We start from the raw sequence: 27,412 nt of genomic DNA on the forward strand, positions 1-27,412 counted from the left end.
TTTGTCTCCCCTACCCAATGATTGGGAAGACTTCCCCCCGCCGAGGAGGGAGGCTCAAGCAAAGCCCCTCGGCGCAGTGGGGGTTGTTTCGGAGTAAGGTAGGTGTGAATCTAGAGGGCAACAGCGATTCCAGAATAATGCCTCGAGCCAGACAGCCGTAAAAGCTGCAGGCTTGGTCTACCCTGCAGTTAAGGTGTCAGGCAGGGCTCTAGAGAGCCCCTACTGCTGACCTAGCTAGGCTAACCCCAGCAGTGTCAAGGGCAGAGGGTTTATTGACCTAGCCACGTGTTTGGGGAGGTGATGTGCTTATAGGGACAGCTATGGCAGCATAACCTACAGTTACATGACACAGCTAAAATACTCTGGCTATGCTGGTAGAGGTTCTATAGCATAGATTTACCCTGTGTTTGTTCAAACATGCCTTAGGCTGCTACTGCAGGAGACTATCAAATTGTAAATGTAAAGGAACTTATTTGCCTTCTGAAACTTCAAGGGGTACAACTCAGATTTTTCCCTCACAGGCTGTAGAACTAAAATGTTTAATATTAGACAGTAGAGATTATGCTGAATTCACTTCTGTCCAAATATCACATACAATGAAATTAATAACCAAGAGTTAGAGATAGCAACACTGGATTTGTCCCAACAGCGGCTCTAGAATTTTGGGGGAGAGGAGGGTAAATGTGCACTTATGTATTTGCCAGATCAGAGCAATTACCACCCTCTGCTCCAAAAATGGCAAGGTGGGGAGCTATCAAGCCCAAAAGTCTGGCCCTGCTAAAAGCAGAAGCAAGCAGGCAGCTCTGGCCAGGTGTGTACTGACAGCAGCAGCCCTAGCAGCACTGACTCAGTTATGGGGGAGAAGACTGTAGCCATAGAGATCAGAAACTGGGCATAGCTTACTAGCACCTTGAGTATATCTACACTATGATAAGACACCTGACTCAGGCTCCTGGGGCTCAAGGCATCCTTGAGCCCAAATCATCTACAAGGGAAACAGCACCCAATCAGGAATGGCAGGCAGAGGAAGGGTCAAGTGTGAAGAAGGATCATTTGAGCTTGGTCGGGAAGTCAACAGCCCCTTAACCTGAGTCAGCTGACACAGGACAGCTGCAGGTTTTTAACTATAGCGTAGATATACACTACTTAGCATTTGTAAAGGTACAGAAATCAGGGACATGAGGGCCCTAAGCCGGCAACAAGCCTTTGACAGCTCATTACCTGAGCAGTAATATAAATGACAGATCTGCACTGATCACAGATTGGGCTGGAAAGGAGGTAGCATCGCAGCATGCAAATGAGGATCTGACAATATTTCTGTCTTTGTGGAGCACAGAAGGCAGCTCATGCCACAGGATACCAGGGACCCACCCTGCGCCATGCCCCAGAAGGGCAAAGCAGCAGCAGCACTCCACCAGAGATTGCTTGTTTAGCTCCTGCTATTTCCGCCCTACAGCTTCTCAGCACAGCTACGAAAGACAGCAGAATAAAATACAAGGAAACCTTTATTTTTCAGTTTTATCAAGATTTTTTTCATCTTTTTTAGCTGTTTATTAGTGGACAAGTCCAGTCAGTTTTTGTATTAAAAACGATCTTGATGGAGGTAGCTGTGTCTCTGTCCTGACTTTTGCTTGGTCTCATCTGTACACTCGTCTCAGTAAACAAACTCAAAATAAGATTAAAACAAAAAACGTGGAACTCCAGGCTGAGGCAGCGAGCAGTGCAGCCTAGATTCTGTGTAACAGGACATGGCGCTGTGGCCTCCAGTCACTATGTACAGAGTCCATCATGTCCCCCTCTAGCCCTGGCACACTCCTTGCTTGTGCAGGCTGGCGGCAGAGGGAGGAGTCTCCTCGCCCCCAGGGAGGCCCGTGCAGCAACGTCCAACAAGGGGAACAGCACCCGATCAGGAACGTCAGGCAGAGGAAGGGTAGCGTGAGAAGAAGGATCTTTTCAGCTTGGTCGAGAAGTCAACAGTACCAAGCCAAGGACTCATTGCTGCTGGGCCACCTGTGGGTGAAAACATGCATTAGGAGCTCTTACTGACAGCACCCGTCCAGCTGGGACACTCCCCATGGGTCCCACTCCCTCCCGATAAACAACCGGATTGGAGTGGGGTGAATTAAGCGCCAAGAGGGATGGGGATCTCTACTGGCCAGGGGAGGGGAGGATGCTTACCTGTTGGGGAGGCGGTGGGGGAGGAGGTTCACTGCTGCGGTTAGCCAATCGACTGAGGATGTTACGCTCAGACATCTGGAGGCGCACAGCCACAGGTGGGATGCGGGCAATAGTGGCAGGCAGCCGAGTCACATCTGCCTTCATGTCACTCAGAAGCTCCTCCAGCTGCTTCAAAACTGGAAGAGAAAGGGGTGTGTATTTAGAGGGGGAAGGGGCACCTGCACAGGGGGAAACGGGGGGGGGGGGGGGCGGGGAAGAGGAAATAGCAGCATAAGACAAGTCCACCTTTGCTCAGCACGATCTACTGCCTCACCTTTGTGAAGAACAGCATTGGCTGGCTTGTTCCCAGCCATTGACTCCTTGGACAGGTGCTGGTGGCTCTCCGCCAGACACTCCACCTCAGCAAAACGTGTATTGAGGGCCATAGACGGGTGCGATGGATCTTCTGACATGTTCAGATAGGCAGCTCGCCGCAGCTGCTCCTCAATCACCAGAGCCTGCTCCAGCAGCTGAGAGAGAAAGGATATATGAGAGCCTTGCCACACCACCTCCAGTTATTTCCTGCAGAGCAGCCTATCAAACACACCTTCCTACTCCCCCAGATTCTAAGACTTACCTTCTGCCAACATCCCCACCCCATCTTCTCAGGCTTGAGCTACTGCAGCTCCTTCCCTTAGCTCCATTTCCCAGGCTCTTATTTATATTGGGGTAGTGTCTAGAAATGCCAGTCAAGGATCAGGTCCCCACTGTGCTAGACACTATGCACAAAAGAACTAGTCCTGTCCCAGAACAAAATCATCTCCTAAGCATCCTCTTCTCCATGCAACTATAGCTCACTTTTTCAGGGACTGTTCCCTCAGGTACCTTCATGGTTTTATCCTCTTTATCCCTTGAAGGAGCAAACAGACCACACAAACACATTCACAGTAGGTGTTTCTTGAAGGACCTTCAGGCCACTTCTTCCTTCCCTCTTCCCCCCTAAACCCCAGGAACAAGTGCTCTTAAGCAGGCAAATGGCCACTATTCTCTTTTTGGTAGGCAGAGCAGTCTGGGACAATTTTCATAGTAATTCAATCAGAAAAACAAACATGCTAACAAAACCAAAATAAAACAGTAACAAAAAAAACCAGTTCTTGTGTAGTCTCCAAGGGCATGGCTAGACTAGAAGAAAAATGGTTTTATTGAAGCATGGGTTAACTTGTTTTAGAACTTTACTATAGCAGTGTGAATACAACATGCACTATCTACACTAGGATTCTATATGTCAAACATGCTTTAAAATTATTTTAACCTAGTCTAGACATACCCTAAGAGGGCTGTAACACCAAGGAGCTTGAGGGTGGAGAAAGAAGAGGGAAAAAAACCAAACACCACCCCTTTGATGCCAAAGCACTCCCAATCCTCTTCATAGATTGCAGGAGAACCTAACAGTGGGCAAGCATGAAAGATAGCAATGCTCTCTTTATCCATCAGAAATAGTCTCAGATAAGCAGACGCCCTCAATTTTCTTTCTGCAGCTCCTACCTTGAACCTCCTGGCCAGGAACTTATTCTTGATCTCCAGGAAGTTGCCCCTGTTCATCTCACCCTTGAAGGGTTCATTGAGGATGGCATAACGTGGATCATTCTGAATGTCCTGCCAGCGGGCATAGCCATGACTGAGATAGAGGAGCTCAGGCAAACAAAGGTAATGAAAACAAGGGAACACATATTCCAGGCAAAGAGGATTCCATCTCCCTCACACCCAATGTGATACAAGAGACGAGACTATCTTACTCACTATATTGTAGCAAGATCCCCAGATGGAGCTGTGATCTTGGTTGGGGTGGGTAAATATGAGGCTATCCCATTAACTATATTCCAGCCACCACTTGATAAGATCCCTTTATGGGGATGGGTCAGATTCCCAGAAAGGAAAAAAGGGTATTTTGTCAGAGGAAGGATACTTGATGATCCCAGCCAGAAGCCAGTAGTCATGGCGCCGGTGCCAGATCTCGTAGGTTTTCTTGGTGACAGTTGCTGCTCGTTCTTCATTTTGCCATAGAGAATGCAACTCTGAGAATGGGAAAAAAAGAAAAAAAAAGTCAAAAGGGATTTCACTAAGATGAGCAGAGGCAGAGTAAGTGTAGCTGCACTCAGGCCCCTCATACCAGTGAAGCCACCATCAGCTATGTTGAACATGAAGCGCTGCTTCACTGCCTTCTTGTGCCTCTCATCAAGAGAGTCCTTCAGCATCTCCCCATTCTGCAGCATCACCACATCTCTCTTGTCATCTTCCTTCTTCTCCTCTGCAGAAACAAGGACCCATTAGAGAGAAAATAGAGTACCACAGTGCACTCATGAAGTACCCCTCTAGAAGGTGGAGAATTAAGAGGGCTGGCAGTACCCTGCCACACTCACCCTTCTCATCCAGGTTGATGGTTGGAGGTTCAGCAGAGGGCTCAGTAGACACTCTATCTTCAATCTTCTCCACATCAGCTGCATGAGAAAAGAGTAATAGAAGCCATGAGATCAAGTCTGGTAGCTACAGAGGGTTTAACTGTTCAGTCTAAAACCTGGTCTGTTTCCGCAATCACAGCCATGTGATCCCCATTCACATTTATGTTTCAAGCCTCACCCTGACCAAAAGAGGATAGTAGCACGTTTCCAGAGCTGTACAGACAACTGGGGTCCTGCACATAGTTCTGGGCTTCTAACAACCTGCAACTAATACCTTTGCTTTCCATTTCCATTGGCTCCTCCTTCACCTCTGTTTCCTCTGGCTTTTTCTCCTCTGCTTCTGGGGGGTTCACTGGGGACTTTGCCTCTTGTGGGGGTGTCTCCACAGGCTGGGCACACTGCTGATGAGAGAAAGCCTGTTCACTCAAGGAGGAGCAGTGTATGGACAAAGCCTATGAAACCCCACCCATCACCGGAAGCTGAAGGCACGGTGAAAGACATCTGAGTGTGCCACAGAGGGTAGCTGTGGGAGAACAGAGTGCTGGAGAGAACAAAATAGGGCTGCTTCATACCTCTACAGAGTGTTAACAAGAAGATGCATTCTTCCTAGGAATCCCCAGAGTCTAGCTCTGTCCCAGGCACGGGGGGGTGGGGTGGGGTGGGAGTGTGGAGAAAGGAGAGAAGGGGACAGGGCAACAACAATGGGCACAACAGAAGAAGAGATACCTATAAAAGTATGACAACAAAAACAGCTACTAACTCACCTCCATTGGGATCTCTGCTTCAGCAGCAGGTAGGTTGGATTCCTTCTCAGACTCCATGGGCTCCCCTTGCTCCCTAGTACTGGCTCCTTCTTCCACCTTCACACCCTCTTCTGTGCCTCCCCCACCCAAGACCAGCATATTTTTATGAAAAAAAAAAAAAAAAAAAAAAAGACCATCAGTAAGCTGACCCTCATTGCAACTTGGTGCACCTTTCCCTTAGCTCCCACAAAATGGACCTCCACCCTAACTTGAACCACAATGGCACCAAAGCCCTCAGACCCCACAGGACAGATGCAGGAGTTGCCTGTTGGCCACAGCCCACCCAGGGAAAGGCAATGTTCTCTCGTGCCTTTAAGGGCATGCGCATCTCTTGGGGGCAGCCCTCCTAACCTGAGAGGCAGGTTGATCTGCGTCCACCCTAAGGTCCTCCCCACCACAGCTCAGGTGAGGGGAACAGCACTGGTAGGGGTAGGACGCGGGGCTTTGCAAGGGGAAGGGTCTCACCAGGTGGAAGGGCAGGGGCAGGTGTGTTAGGCTGTGTGTCCCCTGGTGTGGAGGGTGTGGGGGTTTTGGGGGAGGGCGAGCCTGGCTGCAAAAGCTTCTTGTTCTCCTCTATCTCTGCCAGTTCTGGCATACTCCAGCGCCCATTCACATGCTCGAATTCTTGCACCTGGTGGGAAAGCAGAGAAAGACACATCATGGGAGAGATCACACTAAGTTGCCTCTCTAAGCAGGGTAGATGGGGATCGCTCAAGACACCACAGGCTGGGGAGTCCCCAAAGATGGGTGGGAGAGGAAGAGAGCAGCCACTTGTTTGTCCACTGCATACAAGAGCTCAGGGCTTCTGTGATAAGAGGATAAAGGGATGATGTGGGGTGGAGGGAGAGTTCAGCATTGCTCCACTAAGCACCCACCTTTTTGCGTATGAGTGACATGACCCCAATGCGGGTGAGGACATGCTGGCGGGACAGCCCCTCCCGTGGAACCCCATCTGCGAAGGTCTCCGCACCATCTGCTCCCGGCTCACATAGGTGACGCATGAACAGCGAGACGTAGGCCCTGTAGCAGTATTAGATCAGCCTGAAGGTCCAACATATAGGGGAAAAGTTGCCTTGCGGCTCCTAGTCCCCAGTGACCCAAGCAATAGGCTCCTGGCTCAGACCTGTAAGTACTCCAAGACAGTTCCTGAGCTCCCTTCCCTTGGTTCAGTTTCCCCTTTGGTTATTCCTCCTCAGCCTCCCCAAACAGACTTCTTGCCCCTGCAGCATGCAGCCCCCTTTACCCCTTGAGCCCTCTGCTACCATTCTCACCCTTTCCCAGTGGGTTCACAGATGCTGCCTCCTCCCTTCCCTTGCCCAATGCAGAGACTCACTTGAACTCCTTCTCAGACTTGCCACGCAGGTCCCGGACAAGCCACTGGGTGGTGAAGGCATCCTGGGGTGGCATCCCATAGCGCATGATGGCATTAAGGAAGGCCTTGCGCTGGCGGGCATTGAAGCCCAGCACCTGGAAAAAGGAAGGACAGGTATAGTGAGAGCCCCAGGCACACAAACACATGGACTGAAAGGCCTTTTCCAGGGTACCACTTACTTCAATGTTCCCTCCCACACGGGCAAGAAGAGGAGGCAGGGGCTTGTCTTTGTCGTTTCTCAGGCCTTTGCGACTGGGCCGGCGAGCAGCTGGAAGACAGACAAGCAGTAAGAGGTACACAACCTACCACAGTGAGAACATTCATTCATGGCATCCTATGCTACATGGAGATAGACTGGAGCACCAAGCTCCCAAGCCAAGGTGTGCTGATTGCCACCTCCCAGATATACTGCCCAGGCTCCTAGGGCACCTACCTTCAGATCTCTCATCAAAATCCTCATCTCCTTCCTCAGAAGCCACTGAATAATCCGACTGGTTATCTGACTGGTCATCCTGCCAATCTGGAGGAGAAAAAAAGTGAGCCTGACAGACCCTATCCTTGCAGGTCCTGTTCTCCCCAGCCCCCACAAAAAAAAAAAATCCCTGTGGGTGTCCCTCTTGTACCTCTGTCCTCCTGGGAGCCGTCATTGTAGTTGACCTGCTTGCGGATACGTTTACCCTTGCCCAGGTTCCTAGCCAGGTCCTCCTGCTGCTGTTCATAGTGGTGACGCAGCAACTTCTCCCAGTAATCGGGGTCCACTGACTCTTCTTGCTTGATGATCTCCCGTTCCACCTCCTCCTCCTCCTGCTCCAGGGAGAGAGGGATACGATAATAGCCATGCATTCAAAACCCCCACCGGGGCAGATACCTGCTGCTTACCCCTCCCCACCACTTTCCAGAGGAACCCTACGCATGTCCACATCCTAGTCACATCTGTTCCTGTTTAACTCCTGCACCCTGGAACAGGAGGGGCAAGACACTCACCCCCATCTCTTCTTCCCGTACCACATACTGGGCCACCTTGAAGGAGCTGAGATACTCATTCATGCCCTGCAGCTCTGTGTCTTCAGTCTCATCCTGATTTCGATCCAGTAGTCGCTCAATTGCCTTGTCATCGTAGTGGATGACACTGCTGTCCTCACCCTCTTTGCTATCACCTGAAGGAGAGGAGCACAGTCAGTTGGTGTTGAGACTCAAGAGCCTTTTGGGAGTGTGCCACAGAAGGCCTCTCCATGAGGCAGCATTCAGCCCTCTTGCCATTCAGTGGAGGACAAAGCATCCCCACCCGTTGGGCAGCATCCCCACGACCAGTACTTATCAAAGTTCGGGTCATGACCCAGTATTGTGTTGCAGCATGTAAGGCACTGGGTCACCTTGCTCAGCACCCAGGGACCCTAGCAGCTCTGGTCAGCACCAGCATGTTAAACGTTGTGTCAGCGGTGCTGCCCAGCAAAGGCAGGCTAGTGCCTACCTGTTCTGACACTGCACTGTGCCCTGGAAGTGGGCAGCAGCAGGTCCAGCTTCTAGGCAAGGAGGCCACGGGGTGCTGCACACTGCCCTGGCCCCGAGCACCAGCCAATGGGAGCTGGAGGGGAGGAGGAGGGAGGGTGGTGCCTGCAGGCAAGAGCCGCATGGAGCTGCTTGCATGCCTCTGCCTAGGAGCTGGACCTGCTGCTGGCCACTTCTGGTGGCTGCACTGCTGATCAGGAACCACCAGAAATAAGTCCACACCCCAACCCCCTGCCCCAGCCCTGAGCCCCCCCAAAACCCAGAGTCCTTCTTGCACCCCAAACCCCTCATCCTCATCCCTAGCCCCAGCCCAGAGCCTGCACCCCCAGCCCCCTCCCACCTCCTGAACCCCTCATTCCTGGCCCCACCCCGAGCACCTCCCAAACTGCTCATCCCCAGTTATGCATCAACAATTTTCTCCAACTGGGTCCCTGGGGGGAAAAAAAAAGTTTGAAAATCACTGCCCTAGACAACACCCAGGCACTCACCACCCTCAGTGGCCTCATCCTTGAAGAGCTCCTCAGTCCCGAACTTCAAGATGTCATCAAGCTCCTGCTTGGACATGGAGCCTGTCTTGGAGCCCAACCCTGGCCTCACCACCAGATGTGTTAGCATCATCTTCTTCTTGGCCACCTGAGTGATACGCTCTTCTACTGAAGCCCGTGTCACAAAACGGTAAATCATCACTTTCTTGTTCTGTCCGATCCTGTGTGCACGGCTGAAAGCCTGAGGGGAAAGATTTATTCAAATCAACCCCAAAACCAAATACTACACTGCTTCACCCATCTGACCTTGTCTACATAACCCTGACCTTCCTGGGCTCTTTCACTCTCCCCTTCCATTTCCTGCAGATTACCCTTTGGGAGCAGCCTTCCCTGCCAAATCCCTTCCAGCCGCCCCCTCCCCACTTAGTGCTTTGTTTCTTCACAGTGGAGTCTCCCCCTCCCCTGCCGGACTACATATATACTTCCTTCTCTCCCCTCCCTCCACTTTCTCTTTCACCACCTCTCATTCTTAAGGGTCACCTATTACCATTAGTGACTCTAGTACCATCCTACAACCTTACCTGGATGTCATTGTGTGGGTTCCAGTCTGAATCATAGATAATCACTGTGTCTGCTGTGGCCAGGTTGATACCGAGCCCCCCAGCTCGAGTGGAAAGCAGGAAGCAGAACTGCTGAGCACCAGGAGCTTCAGGGGGAGAGGGAGGAGAGCGAAGGGGATGGGGGAGAGCATGCGCATTAGATTCAACTCCACAGACTCATCACATCCAGCCCCTTATGCATGGGGGCAGTGTCAACCCAAAGGCCTAAAAATGGCATAGAGGATGTGCTGCAGATCAGCACTAAGGGTTAGCAGCAGATGTGGGGCCTCAAGCATTTGTGAGGTGAGGAAGGGTTCTCATTTTCTGTGGGGTGTATAGGGTTCCATACCATTGAAGCGATCAATGGCCTCCTGGCGCATGTTCCCTGTGATCCCACCATCAATCCGCTCATATTTGTACCCTTCATGTTCCAGAAAATCCTCCAAAAGATCCAACATTTTAGTCATCTGGGAACAAGGAGATAAAGCTGAGCAGGAAGATACCAAACTGGATTGCTGCCCCTCTCACACACAGGGTCCCCAGCCTCTGGGAGGCACTGCCCCATTACCTGTGAGAAGATGAGCACCCTGTGGCCTCCTTCCTTGAGGTTCTTCAACATCTTCTGGAGCAGCAGCAGTTTCCCAGATGCCCGGATCAGGGCACTACCATCATACATCCCATTTGGCATCTTTGGAGCTTCCTGGGGGAGGAATTGAAGAGGAGGTACATTTTCTCTTAAATTTCTGACTCTCGCACCACGATGGTGCTCAGCACTATCATCCTTTGTTCAACTGGTATCTTGCAGTTTGGCTCCTACACTCCCATTACATTTCTCTTTCTTCCCACTCCTTTCTCTTATTGAATCTTCCCCTCCCTACCTCTTGTGGCCCCTTCAGAGAGACTCCCTCTGCTTGTCACTTGGCAGGGGCTGCAGAGGGAAATAAAGGAAGGGCCTACAAACATCTCAAGCCCAAATTAAGGGGCAGGAAGTTCAGGCTCACCCCATGTGAATGGTAAGGGGCCTTGCTCAGAGGAGGACTGAAGGACTAGAACATACCATAGCAGCAACGGGAAAGAGGTAAGGGTGGTTACAACATTTCTTCAGATCCATGACCACATTGAGCAGGGAGACCTGGTTGCCACCACCTCGTGCATTCAGTGCCTCAAAGTTCCTTGTCAAGATGTATTTATAGTATTTCCTGTGAAGAGAGAATCTGAGTCACTAAGCCCCCATCACAAAAGGGCTGATAACACGCACACCCCAGCTAGCATCAGTCCAGCTCCTGGCACTACCTAGGCAATTCTTCCCTGCTAGTGCTACCTATACTCTGCCAACAGTCAGTCATTATTACGTGAGTGTGTAAGATTATTCCTCCCTGCCAGTGGCAGCAAGAATTCTGGATCCCACCCAATATGTCCAAAGCATATGGACCTAGATAAGGCATAAGTTGGTCTCAAGTAGCTCCTCCACCCTCCCATGCTCACTTCTGCATGGGGCTCAGCTCCACCCGGACAATGAGTTCAGTCTTGGAGGGCATGTTCTTGAAAACATCAGCCTTGAGGCGCCTCAGCATATGTGGGCCCAACATGTCATGCAGCTTCTTGATCTGATCCTCCTTGGCAATGTCTGCAAACTCTTCCAGGAAGCCTTCCAAGTTACTGCAGGAAAAACAAGCACTCAGGGCAGGAGCCGCAAGGGAAGGAGATGCAGGTCCATAGGGAGACAAATAGGGTGGGGGAGGGGGGCAAGGAAGCAGACTCAGTCTGGGCCTGCATTACAAGACATACTGGAATCTCTCCGGTGTCAGGAAGTTGAGTAGGTGGAACAGTTCCTCCAGGTTGTTCTGCAGAGGGGTCCCTGTGAGCAGTAGCTTGTGCTGCAGGGAATATCCATTCAGCACCCGGAAAAACTGAGAAGAAAGGAAGGGAGTCAATGGACTCATCCAGGTAGTCTGCAGGTCCCCCTTTCCAACACAAGATACTGTGCCATAGACGAATACTCCTTCCAGAATCAACCCTTCAAGCCAGGGTTCATCTTAGATTACAGGGACAGCTACATACTGCACCTCCTGGCTAGTGTCTTTACAGAAGCTGATCTCATTCACACATTGCCTAATACTCACTCCTCAGACCCGCCTGGGTGAGACCCTGCTGTAGCAAATTCCCACAGATCAAGAGGCATAAAGGAAACGTGCAGTATCTGAACTGCAGACTCTTCCAGACAACCAGCCTTCTCAAGACTGACATTGTCCAGACTGACATATTGTCCACTCTACCTCCTCCTGAACTGGAGTCCTACATTCCTTCAGGCTCCCTCCCTCTCAAAGAGTTTAAGAGACCCTGGCCAAGTAGATCTAACTATTATTGGCAATTTTTAATGAATTGTGAATACTAGGGAAGTTCCAGAGAACTGGGGGAAAAAAAGTCAAGGTTGTGCCAGTATGTATAAGCAGTAAACGAGGCTGGTTAACCCAACAAGCAGTCCCAGGCAAAAACATGGGAATGCTGAAATGGTACTCCAAATTAAACAGGTATTTATGCCAGTCAACATGGTTCTACGAAAAATAAAGTTGTCAGACAGACTTGATACTTTGAAATTAAGTTTAGCTGATAAAGGTTACTGTTGACACAACATACTTCCACTTAGTACTACATAGCACTGATTAAAATGTTAGAAGTATAACAAGTCAATGTAGTCCACCTGAAATGGATCAGAAATGGTCTAAAATAGATCTCTAGATGTAGTTAGTAGGGTGTCATTCTGATGGGGATTTCTTTTGAATTATTTAATAGCTTTATTATCTGGGAGAAAACATGAAATCGCTGATTAAGTTTGTAGATGAGTTTGGTGGGGTGGAAATCATGGGAACGTCATTCATACAGAACAACCTAGCTTGCTTGTTTTTAAACAATGAGCCCATAAGAATACTTACAAGGGATGTGTTAGATCAAGGGTGGGCAAGAATTTTGTCTCAAGGGCCACATCGGGGAATAGAAATTGTATGGCAGGCCACGAATGCTCACAAAATTGGGGTTGGGGTGTGGGCTCTGGTCTGGAACCAAGGGGTTCGGAAGGCAGGAGGGGGATCAGGGCTGGGGTGGAGGCTGGGGGTGCAGGTTCTGAGCGGCGCTTACTTGAAGTGGCTCCCGGAAGCAGTGGCATGTCCCTTCTCTGGCTTCTTGTCAGCAAGTTAAAGAAGTATGGGCTGGATGAATGCACTATAAGGTGGGTAGAAAGTTGGCTAGATTGTCAGGCTCAACGGGTAGGGATCAATGGCTCCATATCTAGTTGGCAGCTGGTCTCAAGTGGAGTGCCCCAGGGGTCGGTCCTGGGGCCGATTTTGTTCAATATCTTCATAAATGATCTGGAGGACAGTGTGGATTGCACTCAGCAAATTTGCGGATGATACTAAACTGGGAGGAGTGGTAGATACGCTGGAGGGCAGGGATAGGATACAGAGAGACCTAGACAAATTGGAGGATTGGGCCAAAAGAAATCTGATTAGGTTCAATAAGGATAAGTGCACTTAGGAAGGAAGAACCCAATGCAGAGCTACAGACTAGGGACCGAATGGCTAGGCAGCAGTTCTGCGGAAAAGGACCTGGGGTGACAGTGGACGAGAAGCTGGATATGAGTCAGCAGTGTGCCCTTGTTGCCAAGAAGGCCAATGGCATTTTAGGATGTATAAGTCGGGGCACTGCCAGCAGATTGAGGGACATGATCGTTCCCCTCTATTCGACATTGGTGAGGCCTCATCTGGAGTACTGTGTCCAGTTTTGGGCCACACACTACAAGAAGGATGTGGATAAATTGGAGAGAGTCCAGCGAAGGGCAACAAAAATGATTAGGGGTCTGGAATACATGACTTATGAGGAGAGGCTGAAGGAGCTGGGATTGTTTAGCCTGCAGAAGAGAAGAATGAGGGGGGATTTGATAGCTGCTTTCAACTACCTGAAAGGGGGTTCCAGAGAGGATGGTTCTAGACTATTCTCAGTGGTAGAAGAGGACAGGACAAGGAGTAATGGTCTCAAGTTGCAGAGGGAGAGGTTTAGGGTGGACATTAGGAAAAACTTTTTCACTAGGAGGGTGGTGAAACACTGGAATGCGTTACCTAGGGAGGTGGTAGAATCTCCTTCCTTAGAAGTTTTTAAGGTCAGGCTTGACAAAGCCCTGGCTGGGATGATTTAATTGGGGATTGGTCCTGCTTTGAGGAGGGGGTTGGACTAGATGACCTCCTGAGGTCCCTTCCAACCCTGATATTCTATGATTCTACAAGAAGGCATGGCTAGGCAGTTCTGCATGCTGCCCCATCCGCAGGCACTGCCCCTGCAGCTCCCATTGGAGCGCGTAGGAGCCAGAGCGGGGCCATGCTATGACTTCGGCAGGACTGAGCCGCCTGGTGCGGCCCTGACCCAGCGCCCTGGCTGGAGCGGGGCAGAGTCACGTAGTGCAGCCCCGACCAGAGCGGGGCTGAGCCATGTGGTGCAGCTTGAGAGCTGGCTTAAAACTGCTTGGCCCACAGGCCATAGTTTGCCCACCCAGTGTTAGATTCTTTTATCACATGAAGTCCTTAAAATCAAGATTGGATTTTTAAGACATTATGGAGCTCATCTGAGAATTATGGGCTTGATCAGGAATTACTGGGTGACATTCTCTGGCTTGTATTATGCAGATTAGGGTAAAACACCGATCTGGCCTTTAAAAAACCCCTATAAATTGCACCACCTTCAACCTCCTGCCATCACTCCAGAACTCCTTCTGTACCTTAGATTGATTGTTCTTGAGCCGGTGAGCTTCATCCACAATAAGACAGGCCCAGTCAATGGAACCCAGAATGGCCATGTCAATTGTGATCAGCTCATAGGAGGTGAGCAGCACATGGAACTTCACAGATGCTTCCTTCTGCAAGGAAAAATGAGAGATCAGTCATAAGGGAACAGGGAAGTATAGGTACAGCCCCAGGCCTAAGCAGCAAGGGCAGGTCCTGCCCTTGCATCAGGCTGCCCTGGCCATTCACTATCATTCAAGGCTTCAAGAGTCAAGGTGTTAATATCAGCACTGAGGTAGTTCCAACTTGGACAAATAGATTTTACCTCCTTAGCAACCATGTTCAGTTAGATTTAGGATTCCACAAGTTACTGTTTAAGGAGGCTGCTGAATACTTGCCAAGCCTCATTCTAGAAGAGTCCACTGTTTAGAAATGGATGAAGAGAGGGAAGGAGAATGCTAGAGAAATGGACAATTACTGAAGAACAACTTGGCGGGGCGGGGGTGAGAATGGTACGGCCAGAGAACTAAATCCACGCCATACAACTCTAGTTAGTTGAAATTGTTTTAGTGCTGCCTGGAGCTTCAAGGAGTAGAAGGAGTTGTCAACATGGTTCCCATTTCACTGCCACTCTGTGAAAGCAGAGGAATCCAAGCTTCCCTATACTGCCGTGGAAGCTTTGAGCAGCAACATCACCCCGACCAGGCTGCCTGTCTGTAGGTTTGGCAAAGCAAGCAGTCGGTTTAAAGGCTCTTTTCAATTAGAATGTTCAAAAAAGTTATTTACTGGGAAAGCTGGAATGCTACAGAAACTAACAGCTGTGGTAAGGAAGGTTATTTATCTATCAGTGAAAGGAAGCAAGTGGGGGAGGGGGGAAATTTTCAGCCCCCTAGTCAGGTGAAACGAATATCAAGAGGAACTATGAGGAACTGGGCCTTTCAAGGCTCCACATGGAATCAGAGCTGCAGTCTCTGTGAGTTTACTACTTTGCTCTTATCTAGTGCTATAGATCTCAAATTCCTTTACAAAGTAAGGTCAGTGTCATCCACTTTACAGATGGGGAAATGGAGGCAAAGAGAAGGGACTTGCTTAAGGTCACACAGTGAGCCAGTGACAGATCCAGGAAGCCCTAGTCGCAGCCTCCCTTATTTGTTACTGAACTTGGAGTGGAAACGTCTACAACATGAGCTGCACCTGTCCTACCAGGAATCTGACAGAGAATTTATTTCACAGAGGATTGCCCACCAGCCCTTAATTAGCAACCACTTTCACTTAGTAAGGCCCAGATCAGAACCAGGTTTCTAGAGACTGAAGTCCTCATATCCCTAAATTCTCAACTCTTAGAAGTGAGCCAATGTGCTGTAACTGGGGCTTAACTGGAGTCAATTTAAGGCTCTTTACCTTCATCCTGGATGCCTTCTTTCCCCCACGTATGGCATTGTCCTCGAAGGAGAACTCATTCTCCCGGATGATGGCCCGGCTGTCCTTGTCCCCAACGTAGGTCACCACATACATGTCTGGAGCCCACATCTCAAACTCCCGCTCCCAGTTGATAATTGTGGAGAGTGGGGCACTCACCAGAAAGGGTCCCTTTGAGTGGCCCTGGGGACAGAGTCATCAGGAGTGTTACAGAACTGCATCCCACCAGCGCAGGAGAGCATTCCCATAGATATGTGGGTATCAGCCACTTTTGCTCCTCACCTCTTTGTACAGAGAGTACAGGAACACAGCTGTCTGCACTGTCTTGCCCAGCCCCATTTCATCAGCCAAGATAGTGTCTGTGCCCTGTGCCCAGGAGAAGCGCAACCAGTTCAGCCCCTCCAGCTGATAGGGGTGCAGCGTCCCTCCTGTTACATCAAGGTACTCTGGCTGCCGGTCATATTTCACCGTTGGCTATAGTAGGAGGAGAAAAATGTTGAGTCCCTTTGCACCAATCAGACAACAAAACAAAAACAAAACCACACAGCCACCAAGACTTCTGTTTCCTATGCATCAGACTCCAGCTTGTGCCTCCATAGTCCTGCCACTGTCTCAACTGTGCCTGAACAAGCTCTCAATCCCCCATGCCACGTGTCTCAACTGTGCCTGAATGGCATCCCATCTCAAGAGCTCAACTTTGGAAACCGAACCCTTCCTATGACAAGCCAGCTAGTCCCCTCCCCAAATGGCAAGGTAAAACTGAATTTAAAGGTTCTGTATCCTCTTTAACCCAATGGGGGGGCTCTCCGGAGACAATATCCTTCTGCCTTCAGCTTAGTAATTTACTGATGTGTACGAGTCAGATGCACCAGCTGGCATCACTAGTGGGAGAGAAAGAAACATGCTTCACACTCTACCCCTTAAGATGCAGGTATCCCACACATCCCAGAAACCACCTGCCCCCCCTAACAGGGAGTAGTAACTTACATCCACTGTGGGTGTGTCTGGGGGCCTTTCCAGCTTCCGCATCTTCACCTTCTTTATCTTCTTGCCAGGCCGACCTTCTTCACCTCTCATCAGCTCCCTGTACAAAAATATTCTCTGGGTGTGGGTGGGGCTATGTGAGTTTAATGGAATTTGCAGGAGACACCAAATGGGGAGGGGCTGCAAATAGCAAGGAGGACAAGGAAATCATCCAGAGTGTCCAAGACACAAGCCAACCCCGAAACACACTGCAAGGCAGGCACAGGGTCTCTGCTTTATGGAAAAAAAAGAGTCAGTAGGGGCAGAATGATTCCTTGATCCCCTTCATCCTACCAATCCTGAAGGTCAGGTAGATCCCCCTGCCACCCTTTTACCTGTGATTCCAGTAGGCCTGTTTGTAGAGGTCATAGTCCTGCACCTCCACATCCTCACTCTCCCAGGAAGCCTGGTCATAGGGAAGGTCCCTCCATTTAATCAGATAGTGGACATTCCCCTTCTTATCCACACTGCAGAGAGAACAATAAATCTCAAGCGTGGGAACCAGCCTTCAGCCAGCCCACCCCTTGCACAGAGGGGAAGGAAGGTAGGAAACAGAAGGGGACGGAGTAAGAAAGCAGCCATGTCCATAATCTCCAGCATAATTGAAATCAAATCCCCTTTCCCACAGAAGGGGATCCAGTTGATCCTATCATAATAGGAACCCCTGTCTTTACCTGTAGTGCATGATCAACCTTCTTTCTGCCAAGTGCGACTGATATCTATGGTTAGGGTCTCAATGGATCTTATCACAATGGGTCTTCCCCTCCCATGACTGAATTCAGTGGATCCTATTCCATTCCTGTAGTCATGCTTGACACTCTTGAGAAAGCCTCCCCACTATCTCTGTAGGCTGGAATCCACTGGATCTTGCTGTGACAAATCCTTGCTCCCTCCCTCACCTGTGGTTGAGGATCCGGTGGATCATCATCCACTCAGGCTTGATCCCATAGCGATAGAAGCGCTCCTCCATCTCAGCGAACTTGGGGTCCTTGTTCTTTCGCTTGCGGCTCTTCTCCTCCTCACCCCCAAAGTCTCCTGAGGGTGGCTCATCCATATCATTCTTGCGTTGGTAATTTCGGAACATCACTTGGCAGTGCAGCTCCAGCTGCAGCCAGGACAGACATATGGTTAGAGTGGCATCACGCATCCCTCCCACCACACAAAGGTAGCGGTCCATCCCTTGGGCAAGCCAAGAGCCCACTAACCTGCAGCTCAGACACCCACGAACAGTGCCAATAGGACATGCCCTGCCATTTGACGAAGAACTGCCGCTCAGGCCGGCCCTCTAAGGGCTTGGGGGAGGGAGTGTTAGGGTCTGCATCAGTTGGTCGGGGTACTGGTGTGGGCAGCGGGGGCTGGCCCCACTTCCAGATCAAGATCTTCTGCACCTTCCCCTTCAGCGATGGGCACTGGAGAAGGGAGACAGAGGTGGTTATGTCAGAATTTAATACAAACAACCCCCACTCCCCACCAGCATTTGTGCCCTTGAGACACATACCAATAATTTACACATCCCCCTAAGTCATGGCTTCACTGAGCCAGATGGATTTTGCTCTCAAACTCCTCAAAGCCTCTGGTGCTTGAGTATCTGTGGCTTGTCTCTGAACTTTTGCTAGTTTGTCATTCTTCCAGGATGGAGGAGCCCTTAGGAGTGCAATCTTCCTGGGGCAGGTGGCAGGGGACAGGTCTGGCCCTCCTGCTGATCCTTGCAGATGTCGTCTTAGAGCCATGTAAACCCATATAGATTCTATACGGAAAAGAAGCTACTAGACTGGATCAGCCCAGGGTCCACTTAGTCCAGTATCCTGCTTGATGGCTAGAGGACAATTATGGAAAAACCTACCCATAAAGGAAGTTTCTTCCTAATTGGTCAGAGGTTGGAATATGCACTGAAGCAGGAGAACTTGTATACTTCTCACTGTGGATCTCCTCAATAGCCACATATACATTCAACACCATTTTAAATTCTTTTCTTAGTGATATCTTGTGCAGTAAGCATCTATGCCTGCTCTGTTCTGGGATGTGAGGCCTCTGCATATGACACCAAATCTGCAGCCCACATAGGTAATTCACACCCCACTGCAGGGATGCTGGAACAATTTGTATAGTGGGGGTGCTGAGAACCATTGAACCAAACTGTAAACCCTGTATATAATGGAAACTACTTCAAGCCAGGGGGTGCTGTAGCACCCCCAGCACCCCTAGTTCCAGTACCTGTGCCCTATTGATAATGAACTCAGCTAAATGAACAACACTTTAGGATTGAAGAGTTTTAACCATGGCCTTTGTTCTCAGATGTGTTCAGGGGTCCAGGAAAGTTGGAGCCTCAGGTCCCTGGAGCCATGTCGATGGAACCATTTTGCACATGGTGGCACAAGTCTGCCCAGCACTGGGATCCACGACCATAGAGCCCCTTTCTGAAGTCTAAATAAGGTAACCAAGCTATGAGGCACTGTAAGGCTGGAGGAGAGAGGCCCCAAACAAATAAAGACAGAAAGAAATGGGCAAGCTAGAAGAGCAGTTACATCCCTGAGGGAACTACACAGCCCTGAGACAGAGAGGGATACCACACCCTGTGGAGGTGGGGCAAATGGGGGTAGCAGAGACTCACAGTGCAGCGAGGGCACAGCCATTCCCCATTAGGAATCTCTGGCAGTGGGGGATTTAGACAGTGAATGTGGTAGGAAGAGGGACAGGCATCACAGCAGAGCAGCTCCCCTCCATCCTTGCAGACCCGGCAGAACTCCATGTGGTGATCATCCTCCTCCTCAGGGTCTCCCACAACATCCTCCAGGATCTCCTCGCCTTCAGAGTTATCCTCCTTTGCCTCCCACTGGATCCCCTCCTTCTCCTACAGCAGAGAAGAAAATTAGCCCAGGGTATAGAAAACCTCCCACCCTCCTGGTGCCCCCAGCCTCCCACCATCTCTTCAACTTAGCCTTCTGCAGAAACAGGGAGTACGGAACCCCCTTCCTCCATGGTTCTTCCCTTGGGTGTATAAAATCTGGTACTCACACAGTGTGGGCAGCTCCATTTGCCCTCTGGGGCTTTCTCCATGTCTGGGTCCAGGCAGACCATGTGGTAGGCACGGGGACAGGTGTCACATAGGATGATTTCTCCTCCCTGCTGACACACCTCACAATAGTCCTGGTGATCTGTCTCATAGCCATCCACAGGAACTGTGGAGTCATCCTCACCTGGAGAGGGTGGTGGTTGCAGTTACACATCATTGGAAGTCATTGGCACTGGTAGAATTCCTTCCTGCAGCAGTGGGGATACCCCGCCACACCAGAAGGCTACATAGGGGGAGAGACATTGCTCCAGATCCAGAGAAAAAAGGCAGGAGCAGGCAGCTCTTGCTCCACAATAGCCAAGGTGAGTGGAAACAGAAACCCAGGATAGGGCAGCAAAGCAGCTGTTGCCAACTGCAATAATTGCATAGGTCCCTTCATGTCTTATACTACCTTTGGGACCCAAGGCAGGATTGCTTCTCACGGTCCCTTCCTCAGGAATTAAACTCTTCAGTGCTAACTGTGGGGGAGACTCAAGTTCCCTTCCCTTTCAGCAGTCTTACCCCATTCCAGTAGTTCATCCACCCCGAGCTCTCTAAACAATTCTCCTGTCCAGGGCTTTAGAGTCCTTATACACCAACAGCAGACAATTCTCGTATCTCCCCGCTCATCTCCTTAGCTGTGCTCCATCCCCAGAGGAGCACTGTACTTGGATACCTTTCTTTTTCCTTTTCCCAGCCTTGAGTTTCTTGCGGCTGCGGCTGCTGCGGCTAGTGGATCCATCTGAAACAGAGTAGCTATTGATGCTAGCATCATCAAAGTCTGATTCCACATCCAGATCCTCATCTTCACTCTGGGGAATGCAGGAAGAAAGAATGGAGAGTCAAGCAGCTATGGTTTATCAGCCTCCTACATCCTTGGACCATCCTCATGCATTGCATGTTGGGAAGCGTGGAGCTGGTCAGCTGCAAGTTCCTGCCATCATCAGTACCCCCTAATGGGGAGAAAAGGGAAGAAGAGTCACTTACTGATGATCTCTTACGCTTGGAGCTAAATCCTCCCAGTTTGATTTTCAGAGGAGCCACCTTCTTGGTTTTGGGTTTCTTGATATCAGGAACACGAGGACTGGCCTTGGGCTTCCGTCGGGCATTAGGCCCTATGAGTGAAAGAGATTGTGAGACACATCTCTAGCTACCAAATTCCACCTCTCATCCTGGTTTTTCATCTCACCTTTGCCCTCCTTGGTCTTGGCCTTACGTAGTGGCACATCAGCAGGGGGCTGGGGCAGGACAGCATCCACATTGGCCACCATGCTCTCTACCACAGCCACAGCCGCAGCCGCTGCAGCCGCCACAGAGGCCCCTGAACTGCCTTTGAAGGGGTTGTTAGTGCTGAACTCTCGCCACTTGGCCCCCAGCACCATCATCATCTTTGAGACAGCTATCTTAGGGTTCTTGGCAGCTATGAGTGGCCTGTGTGGGGGCAAAGAGGGAGTGTTACCGAAAGGACATGGATACTGGATTCCCCCCCCCCCCCCCCCGCCCATCACAGGAACTACAATCCAGCCTAACCCCAGGGATACTAGCTGCTGCCACCCTCCTGAGGAGGAAATATTTCTAGCTCTGGGAGAAGAATGATGTCTACATTAGAGCAGAAGGGGGCCTGAAAATATGGACTTGTGTCCCTGCTTTACAACTGACAGCAAAACCATGGGACCAATCACTTTACTGCTGTCTCCATTCCCCCTTCCCTGGTGGTAACTGTCACCAAAAGGTGGGCATTTAATGTCTAAAATGCTTTGAGGTCCTGGGAACAAGGATATTTTGTCCTGTTTCCCTTCTGCTCCAGAGGCCCAAAAGCCCCATCGGCTCAAAGCTTACCTGACAAACTGGCTGAAAGCCTTGTAGTTGGTGAGAGTGCGGTAATCCTCCTCTGTGAAGATATGATCAATGTCCTCCATACCCCAGTCTTCCAGGAGCTGAGCAGATGATTTGGGTTCCTGTGTAAAAGGTGACAGGCAGCAAGTCCCAGGGTGACCAGATACAATGGAAAGGGATTTAGCCTCTATATACTGCAGGCAAGCCCATCAGTCTGGGGGTGTGTGGGGGAGAAATGACAACTCTGGGTCAGGGGATTCCCCCTCAAGATCTAAGGGTGAGGGGAAAGTAATTTGGGAATATGGCTCATATGGGCCAAGTCTAGAGAACTGAGGGAAGAACAAGCAGGACAGCCCCCGTGTGCCATTGTAAGGGGGCAATGTGATGGTCTCGCCAGGTCAGATCTAGGAGATAGGCTGCCCTATCGCCCCACTCTCTCACCTTTGAGTCATCATCTTCCTCTTCTTCCTCCTCCTCCTCCTTGCGCTTGGCTTTGTTTTTCTTTTCCTTCTTGGGCCCTAATTTCTTCTTTTTCTTCCTCCCAGGGGTGTAGTCACTGCCCTCACTGTCTGAGTGCAGCACCTCTTCTTCTTCCTCCACAAACTCATTCCCTTCACCAGAGCTGTCCCCTAGCTGGGGGAAATTGGGAAGAGAGAAGATCAGGCAGCTGTGAGAAGAGATCCAAGAGGAGTACTCACTACACCCTCCCGCACACTCCAGGGGGTTCAAACCAGGGGTCACTGCCTCAGGCTGTGCAGCAACAGGAATGACTGCCTATGTGCCCAGTCTTCAGGGCCTGTTCCATGGGAGAATCTCCCCTCACACTCAGCCCTCCATTCCTCACCTCCTTTTTCTGACGCTTGCTAAGTTTGGGCACTTTTGGTTCCTTCAGCTTCTTGGGCTTCTTTTTCTTCTTGATTTTGGGAGTTTCAGCCTCTGATAGCAACTCTTCCTCTGGCTCTTCTTCAGGCTCTGGAAGGGGATGTGTAGGTAGGGGAGAGCAGAAAAATTAGGAAGCATGGATATATATCCAAGCCCCACCATCATGCCCTTTGGGCCACACTACACAATCCAAGAGTGCTGCATCACAGCATACCCCACTCCCCATACAGCTCAACTGCTTCTTTAACTCCTTGGTGCACATGTGCAAATCCACACATTTGTCTTAGCCCTGTCTAACAGTGTCCAGTAACAGACTGATCATACTGTACTGAAGCGGGCGAAATCAAAAGCCTTTAGACCCTCATAGTGCCCACATCATTATTTACCCCAGTTAGCACACTGCTCCTTCTCCAAGCAAAGCCACACATGTTATTTAACAGGTTAGGAATTTCCTTAGCCCAGCAAGCATAGCAAAAATGGAGTTAGGAGATACTGGCCACATGCAGAGGACTCAGCAGTCAGATGTGAGCAGCCCCAATTGGTAAGGGAGGAAAAAAGCAAGACGGGAAGCCCCCAGCTGATCTTTGGAATAGGCAGCATGAGCGTAACAGAAAGCTCAAGAGAACCAGCTGATCAGGGATGAGGGCATGGGCTCTATCCCAGAGTCCCCAGAAGAAACTCCTACAGGACAGGGGCCCTACAATGGCAAGCAAGGAACAAAACAGTCAACTGCAACTGGTTCTTCCACTCCCACCTGGGCAGCTTCTGTTCAGGGCAACTCACTCACCAGATCCCTGCCTCAGCAGCCAGCCCACAAGCAGTGCTTTCCAAGCACCACAGCCAGCACGCTCAGTCCTTCACTGTTGTAATGCATGCCAACTCTCCCCCACCCACAAAAACACACTCCCATCTGTGTTCTCTCCCCCTCCTTCCCACACAAAGCCCAGAGAGCAATGGACAGCCAGACAGTCCTTTCCTTTGTGACCGGATCCACAGCAGCCCAACCACTCATCCTCTCTCCCTCCTCAGCCACCCCACCCATTACAGAGTGAAAGTTACTCATTCTGCCTCCAAGGGAAAATGGCCTCCTGACCACAGAAGCAAGGCAGGATGGGAGAAGCCACAGCTCACAGCAGATGCAGCCACCGGAGAATAAGGGGCACAGAGGAATGTGCTCAGGATGGGGTCCATATTCACAATGGACACAAATATATCCCCTTCAAGCAATATTTGCCTGTATTTTATCTACCAGGACAGGCACCCTATCCTTCCCTTCCAACCAGTTCTGATTTAGGGCTTTGTCAGCCCCCCCCCCCCCCCACCGATTTCACCCAGTACATTCCCTGAACCTCTTAAATTCCCAGTGACTTAAGTAAGTGGCTCTCAACCTTTCCAGACTACTGTACCCCTTTCAGGGGTACACAAGACAAATCAGACCCTTAAGTTTCACCTCACTTGAAAAACTACATGCTTACAAAATCAGACATGAACATACAAAAATGTCATAGCACACTAGTACTGAAAAATTCCTGACTCTCTCATTTTACCACATACCTATAAAATAAATCAGCTGACATAAATATTGTACTTACATTTCAGTGTATAGTATATACAGCAGCACAAACAAGTCTTTGTCTGTATGAAATTTTAGTTCATAACTGATTTTGCTTGTGCTTTTTATGTAGCCTGCTGTAAAACTAGGCAAATACCTAGGTGAGCTGACATAATCATGGGTATGTGTACCCCTAGGGGTACACAGAGGTCTTCCATGGGGTGAGAACCACTGACTTAAGTGACCTCCCTTGGAAAGACTCCCTGCCCCAGACTCACAAATGGCTAAGTGTGGGGGGATGATTCTAGAGCTCCTTTCTAGAACTCCTATTTTACAGAGTGGTAAAATGAGTTGTACATCCATACAAGTCAGCAATAGAACTGGGAATAGAACCTGAGAGCTGACTCTCAGGGTAGGTCTACACTACCCACTGGATCTGCGGGTAGCAATCGATATATCAGGGGTAGTTTTATCGTGTCTAGTCTAGATGCGATAAATCGATCCCTGAGCACTCTCCCATCGACTCCAGAACTCCAGTGCCGCAAGAGGAGTCGACTCACTGCTGTGAAGACGCTGCAGTAAGTCAGTCTAGGTACATCAACTTCAGCTACGCTATATTCATAGCTGAAGCTGTGTACCTTACATCAACTCTCTCCCTCCCCTCCCCCCCCCGCCCCACCAGTGTAGCCCAGGGCTTAGTCTCCAGAGCTGTAACTTCATCCCCATTCTCCACACAGACTGCAGTTATAGTGAAAACCAGGTATGCGGCCTGAAGAAGCAAATACTAAGGCAGGGATTCTCAACCTTTTTCTCTCTGAGTTCCCCCCCCCCCCCGAACATGCTATAAAAACTCCATGGCCCACCCATGCCACAACCACCATTTGTCTGCATATAAAAGTCAGGGCCAGCACTAGGGGGGTAGCAAGCAGGGTAATTGCTGGGGCCCCATGCCACAAGGGGCCCTGCAAAGTTAAGTTAGTCAGGCTTTGGCTTCAGCCATGGATGATGGGGCTGAGCGCCCCAGGGCTCCTGCCCCTCACAGCAGGGCTAGGACTTTCTGCCCTGGCAAGTCTAATGCCAGCCTTGCTTGGCAGACCCCCTGAAACCTGCTCACAGTCCCCCAGGGGCTTCAGACTCCTGGTTGAGAATAGGACTAAGGTGAACAGTGTAGAATGATCCATGGGAAGCCTGGAGAGTAGGGTGTGGTGAAGACAGAAAGTGGGTCATGCAATAGCCCAAGGCAGTTTCCTCTGGACTGTCAGCAGGTCTGAGCTCCCAGATGGATGAGAGGTTGCCCTCTCACATACTTTTCCTGCTCCCAGCCATGGTACATATACCTTGCAGGCACTCAGATGCCCCATTAAAACCAGACTCCCTGCCCTAGGGACCTCCAACAGCCTGCACTAGCTTGGAATAAAACAAGTTCTACCTCACTATAGTGTGCAGACCACACCTTTTAAAAAGGAAACAGTAAAGAGACCCAAATATTCTAATCACCTGTGCTCCTAAACAAAACTCCTCCCTGCACATCATATTTTACGTGCATCACCCATTCAATAAAATGGGTAGAACAGACCCACTACTACTCCCTTTTACATCCTATAATGCCATCTATACCTGGGTGCTGAGGGATGCTGTTATTCAGCAGGATTTCCATCTCCTCATCATCACTGCCAGCAGAACAAGGTGATGGGGATCCAATGCCCGATGCCATGTCCTCTGAATTAGGGTACTTGGGCTCAGACAGCTTCTGCAGCCTTGTCTCCTTCCTGCCAGTCAGGCCAGTAGGTTAATAAAAACGCAAAAAAAATTAGCTATGATAATCAGCATGAACCCACATCCCCATGCAATAATCCTGCCCAATGTACATCTGTAGTGAGCTTGGAAATGTGCAGCCTACAACATAAGGGCTGAGTAGAGAAGCGTGGAAACGCTGAGACTGAGCACTAGTTCAGGGTCCTGATGAAGGTGGTTTTGTAGCTACTGGGAATTAAACTGTATCATGAATTCATTTCATGCAAAGGGCCATCAAATGGCAGTCTGATGGTAACAGCGTCCAAACCCTTGCAATATGATGCCAGACTGGTACCAGTGCTGTAGGGTAAGGCTAAGTGGAGTTTTGTGACTTTTAGCCAATTGGTCGCAATTTAATTCGAGATAGTTAACACTCTTGTCAAAGCTACTCTTGATGGTCCCCAAACTTTGGTGGTTTACATCTCCAGGGAGCCAGCCGCGGCTGAGCGACAAGCGGGTGCAGCATGGAACAAGTGTTTGGGGAACAGCCAAACTCGCCTTTACAAAGAAAGTGTTCGCTGCCTTAAGCTGCCGATCAATTCATGAGGTAAAAACTCCAGCGAAGACAAGCCCCTAGCGGTGCGAGGGACCCGCATCGCAGCCCCCCCAACATTTCCCATCGTCAAGACGTGCTTTTAGGACCACCACCACCACAAAAAAAAAGCCTTTTCAGTACCCGGGGGATTCACGTCCCACCCCCCTCACGGAGCCAGCAGAGCAGGACGGGACAATGTACAGAGATGCCCGTTCAAGGAGCCCCACCACGCCCCCGGGAGGCTGACAGAGGCCCCCCGATTTCACGCAGAGAAAACAAAGGCACGGCGAGCCCGTGGCAGGCACCGCGCGGGCTCCCGGCGAGCCTGCCACCCCCCCCGCACACACACACACACACACGCGCGCGCGCGCGCGCGGGGGGAGCCAAGCAGCAGCACGCGGCCACCCGTGCCCCTCGCTGGGGGCGGGCGCAGCTGCGGCTCGGGGCGCGCGGCCAGTCCCGGCGGGCGGGGCGGCCCCATGAGCGGGGCCGTTCCCTGGGGGCGGTGGTGGCGGCGGCGGCAGGGCGGGGGGGAAGGGACGCGAGCCCCTCGCTCGCTGGTGCGAGGCGGCCCCAAGGCAGGAGGGTCCCGAGCACCGCGGCTGCCCCGTGCCCAGCGGGGACACACGGCGCCCAGGCCGAGGTCGGCGCCCCCGGGACAGGACAGCTCCCGGGGTCGGGGTCGGCTCGGCGGCGACAGGACGGGGGCGGGAGTCGGCCCCATGAGTGGTTGCAGCCCCCGCGTCCTGCCCTTTGAAGCAATTTGCGGGTCGTGTCCGGTCCCTGCCCCTCTCCTCACCCAGCTCGTCCCCCGGCTCCTCGCTCTCGCTGCCGCCGCTGAAGGGAAAATGGCCCCGGCTCCGGCACCACCTCTTAAAGGGGAAAAAGCCCGGCCAGGCCCCTCCCCACTCCCGCTTCCAGCCCATAATATGCCCGACACCTCGGCAATGGGTCCGCCCCCATTACCCTGGCAACCCCCCAACTGAGACATCCCATAATACTTGCCCTCCCTTCAGAACTCCCTACTCACTGGCCGGCCCAGCATCCCATAATAATCACCCCTCCCATCAGGAACATCCCATAATACAATCTTCCCTCTGAGAAACATCCCATAATATTCCCCACACACTCACCCCTCACTCAAACATCCCATAATACTAATCCTT

At 50.8% G+C, this 27,412-nt stretch overlaps 1 protein-coding gene and 1 non-coding gene across 7 annotated transcripts; both read right to left on the reverse strand.

Moving 5' to 3' along the window:
• Positions 1-1,487: 1,487 nt before the first annotated feature.
• Positions 1,488-27,152, reverse strand: CHD4 (chromodomain helicase DNA binding protein 4). 6 transcript variants are annotated; one of them, XM_073311329.1, is made up of 40 exons: positions 27,046-27,149; positions 25,535-25,686; positions 22,328-22,455; positions 21,925-22,116; positions 21,487-21,605; positions 20,837-21,078; positions 20,635-20,762; positions 20,324-20,459; positions 19,611-19,792; positions 19,207-19,446; positions 17,801-18,004; positions 17,495-17,700; positions 16,931-17,062; positions 16,560-16,656; positions 15,855-16,046; positions 15,555-15,755; positions 14,150-14,287; positions 11,173-11,294; positions 10,870-11,043; positions 10,442-10,583; positions 9,953-10,084; positions 9,734-9,851; positions 9,367-9,491; positions 8,789-9,026; positions 7,776-7,948; positions 7,415-7,598; positions 7,225-7,311; positions 6,971-7,059; positions 6,753-6,886; positions 6,295-6,439; positions 5,885-6,050; positions 5,381-5,490; positions 4,891-5,005; positions 4,578-4,655; positions 4,328-4,465; positions 4,124-4,232; positions 3,703-3,835; positions 2,492-2,687; positions 2,179-2,354; positions 1,488-2,010 (listed from the first exon to the last, which is right to left on the reverse strand). In XM_073311329.1, exons 2-40 carry the CDS (start codon positions 25,629-25,631, stop codon positions 1,993-1,995), a joined length of 5,736 nt encoding a protein of 1,911 aa, XP_073167430.1. In that variant the 5' UTR covers positions 25,632-25,686; positions 27,046-27,149; the 3' UTR covers positions 1,488-1,992. The 6 variants fall into 6 exon arrangements, with proteins under 6 accessions (XP_073167430.1, XP_073167420.1, XP_073167411.1 ...); XM_073311319.1 differs by having other exon boundaries at positions 4,891-5,014; positions 27,046-27,148; XM_073311310.1 differs by having other exon boundaries at positions 4,891-5,017; positions 7,415-7,595; positions 27,046-27,147.
• Positions 5,715-5,857, reverse strand: LOC140905648 (small Cajal body-specific RNA 11). Its single transcript, XR_012156894.1, has one exon.
• Positions 27,153-27,412: the final 260 nt, after the last annotated feature.

This window comes from Lepidochelys kempii, chromosome 1 (assembly GCF_965140265.1).
Source record: "Lepidochelys kempii isolate rLepKem1 chromosome 1, rLepKem1.hap2, whole genome shotgun sequence".
Lineage (NCBI taxonomy): Eukaryota > Metazoa > Chordata > Testudines > Cheloniidae > Lepidochelys > Lepidochelys kempii.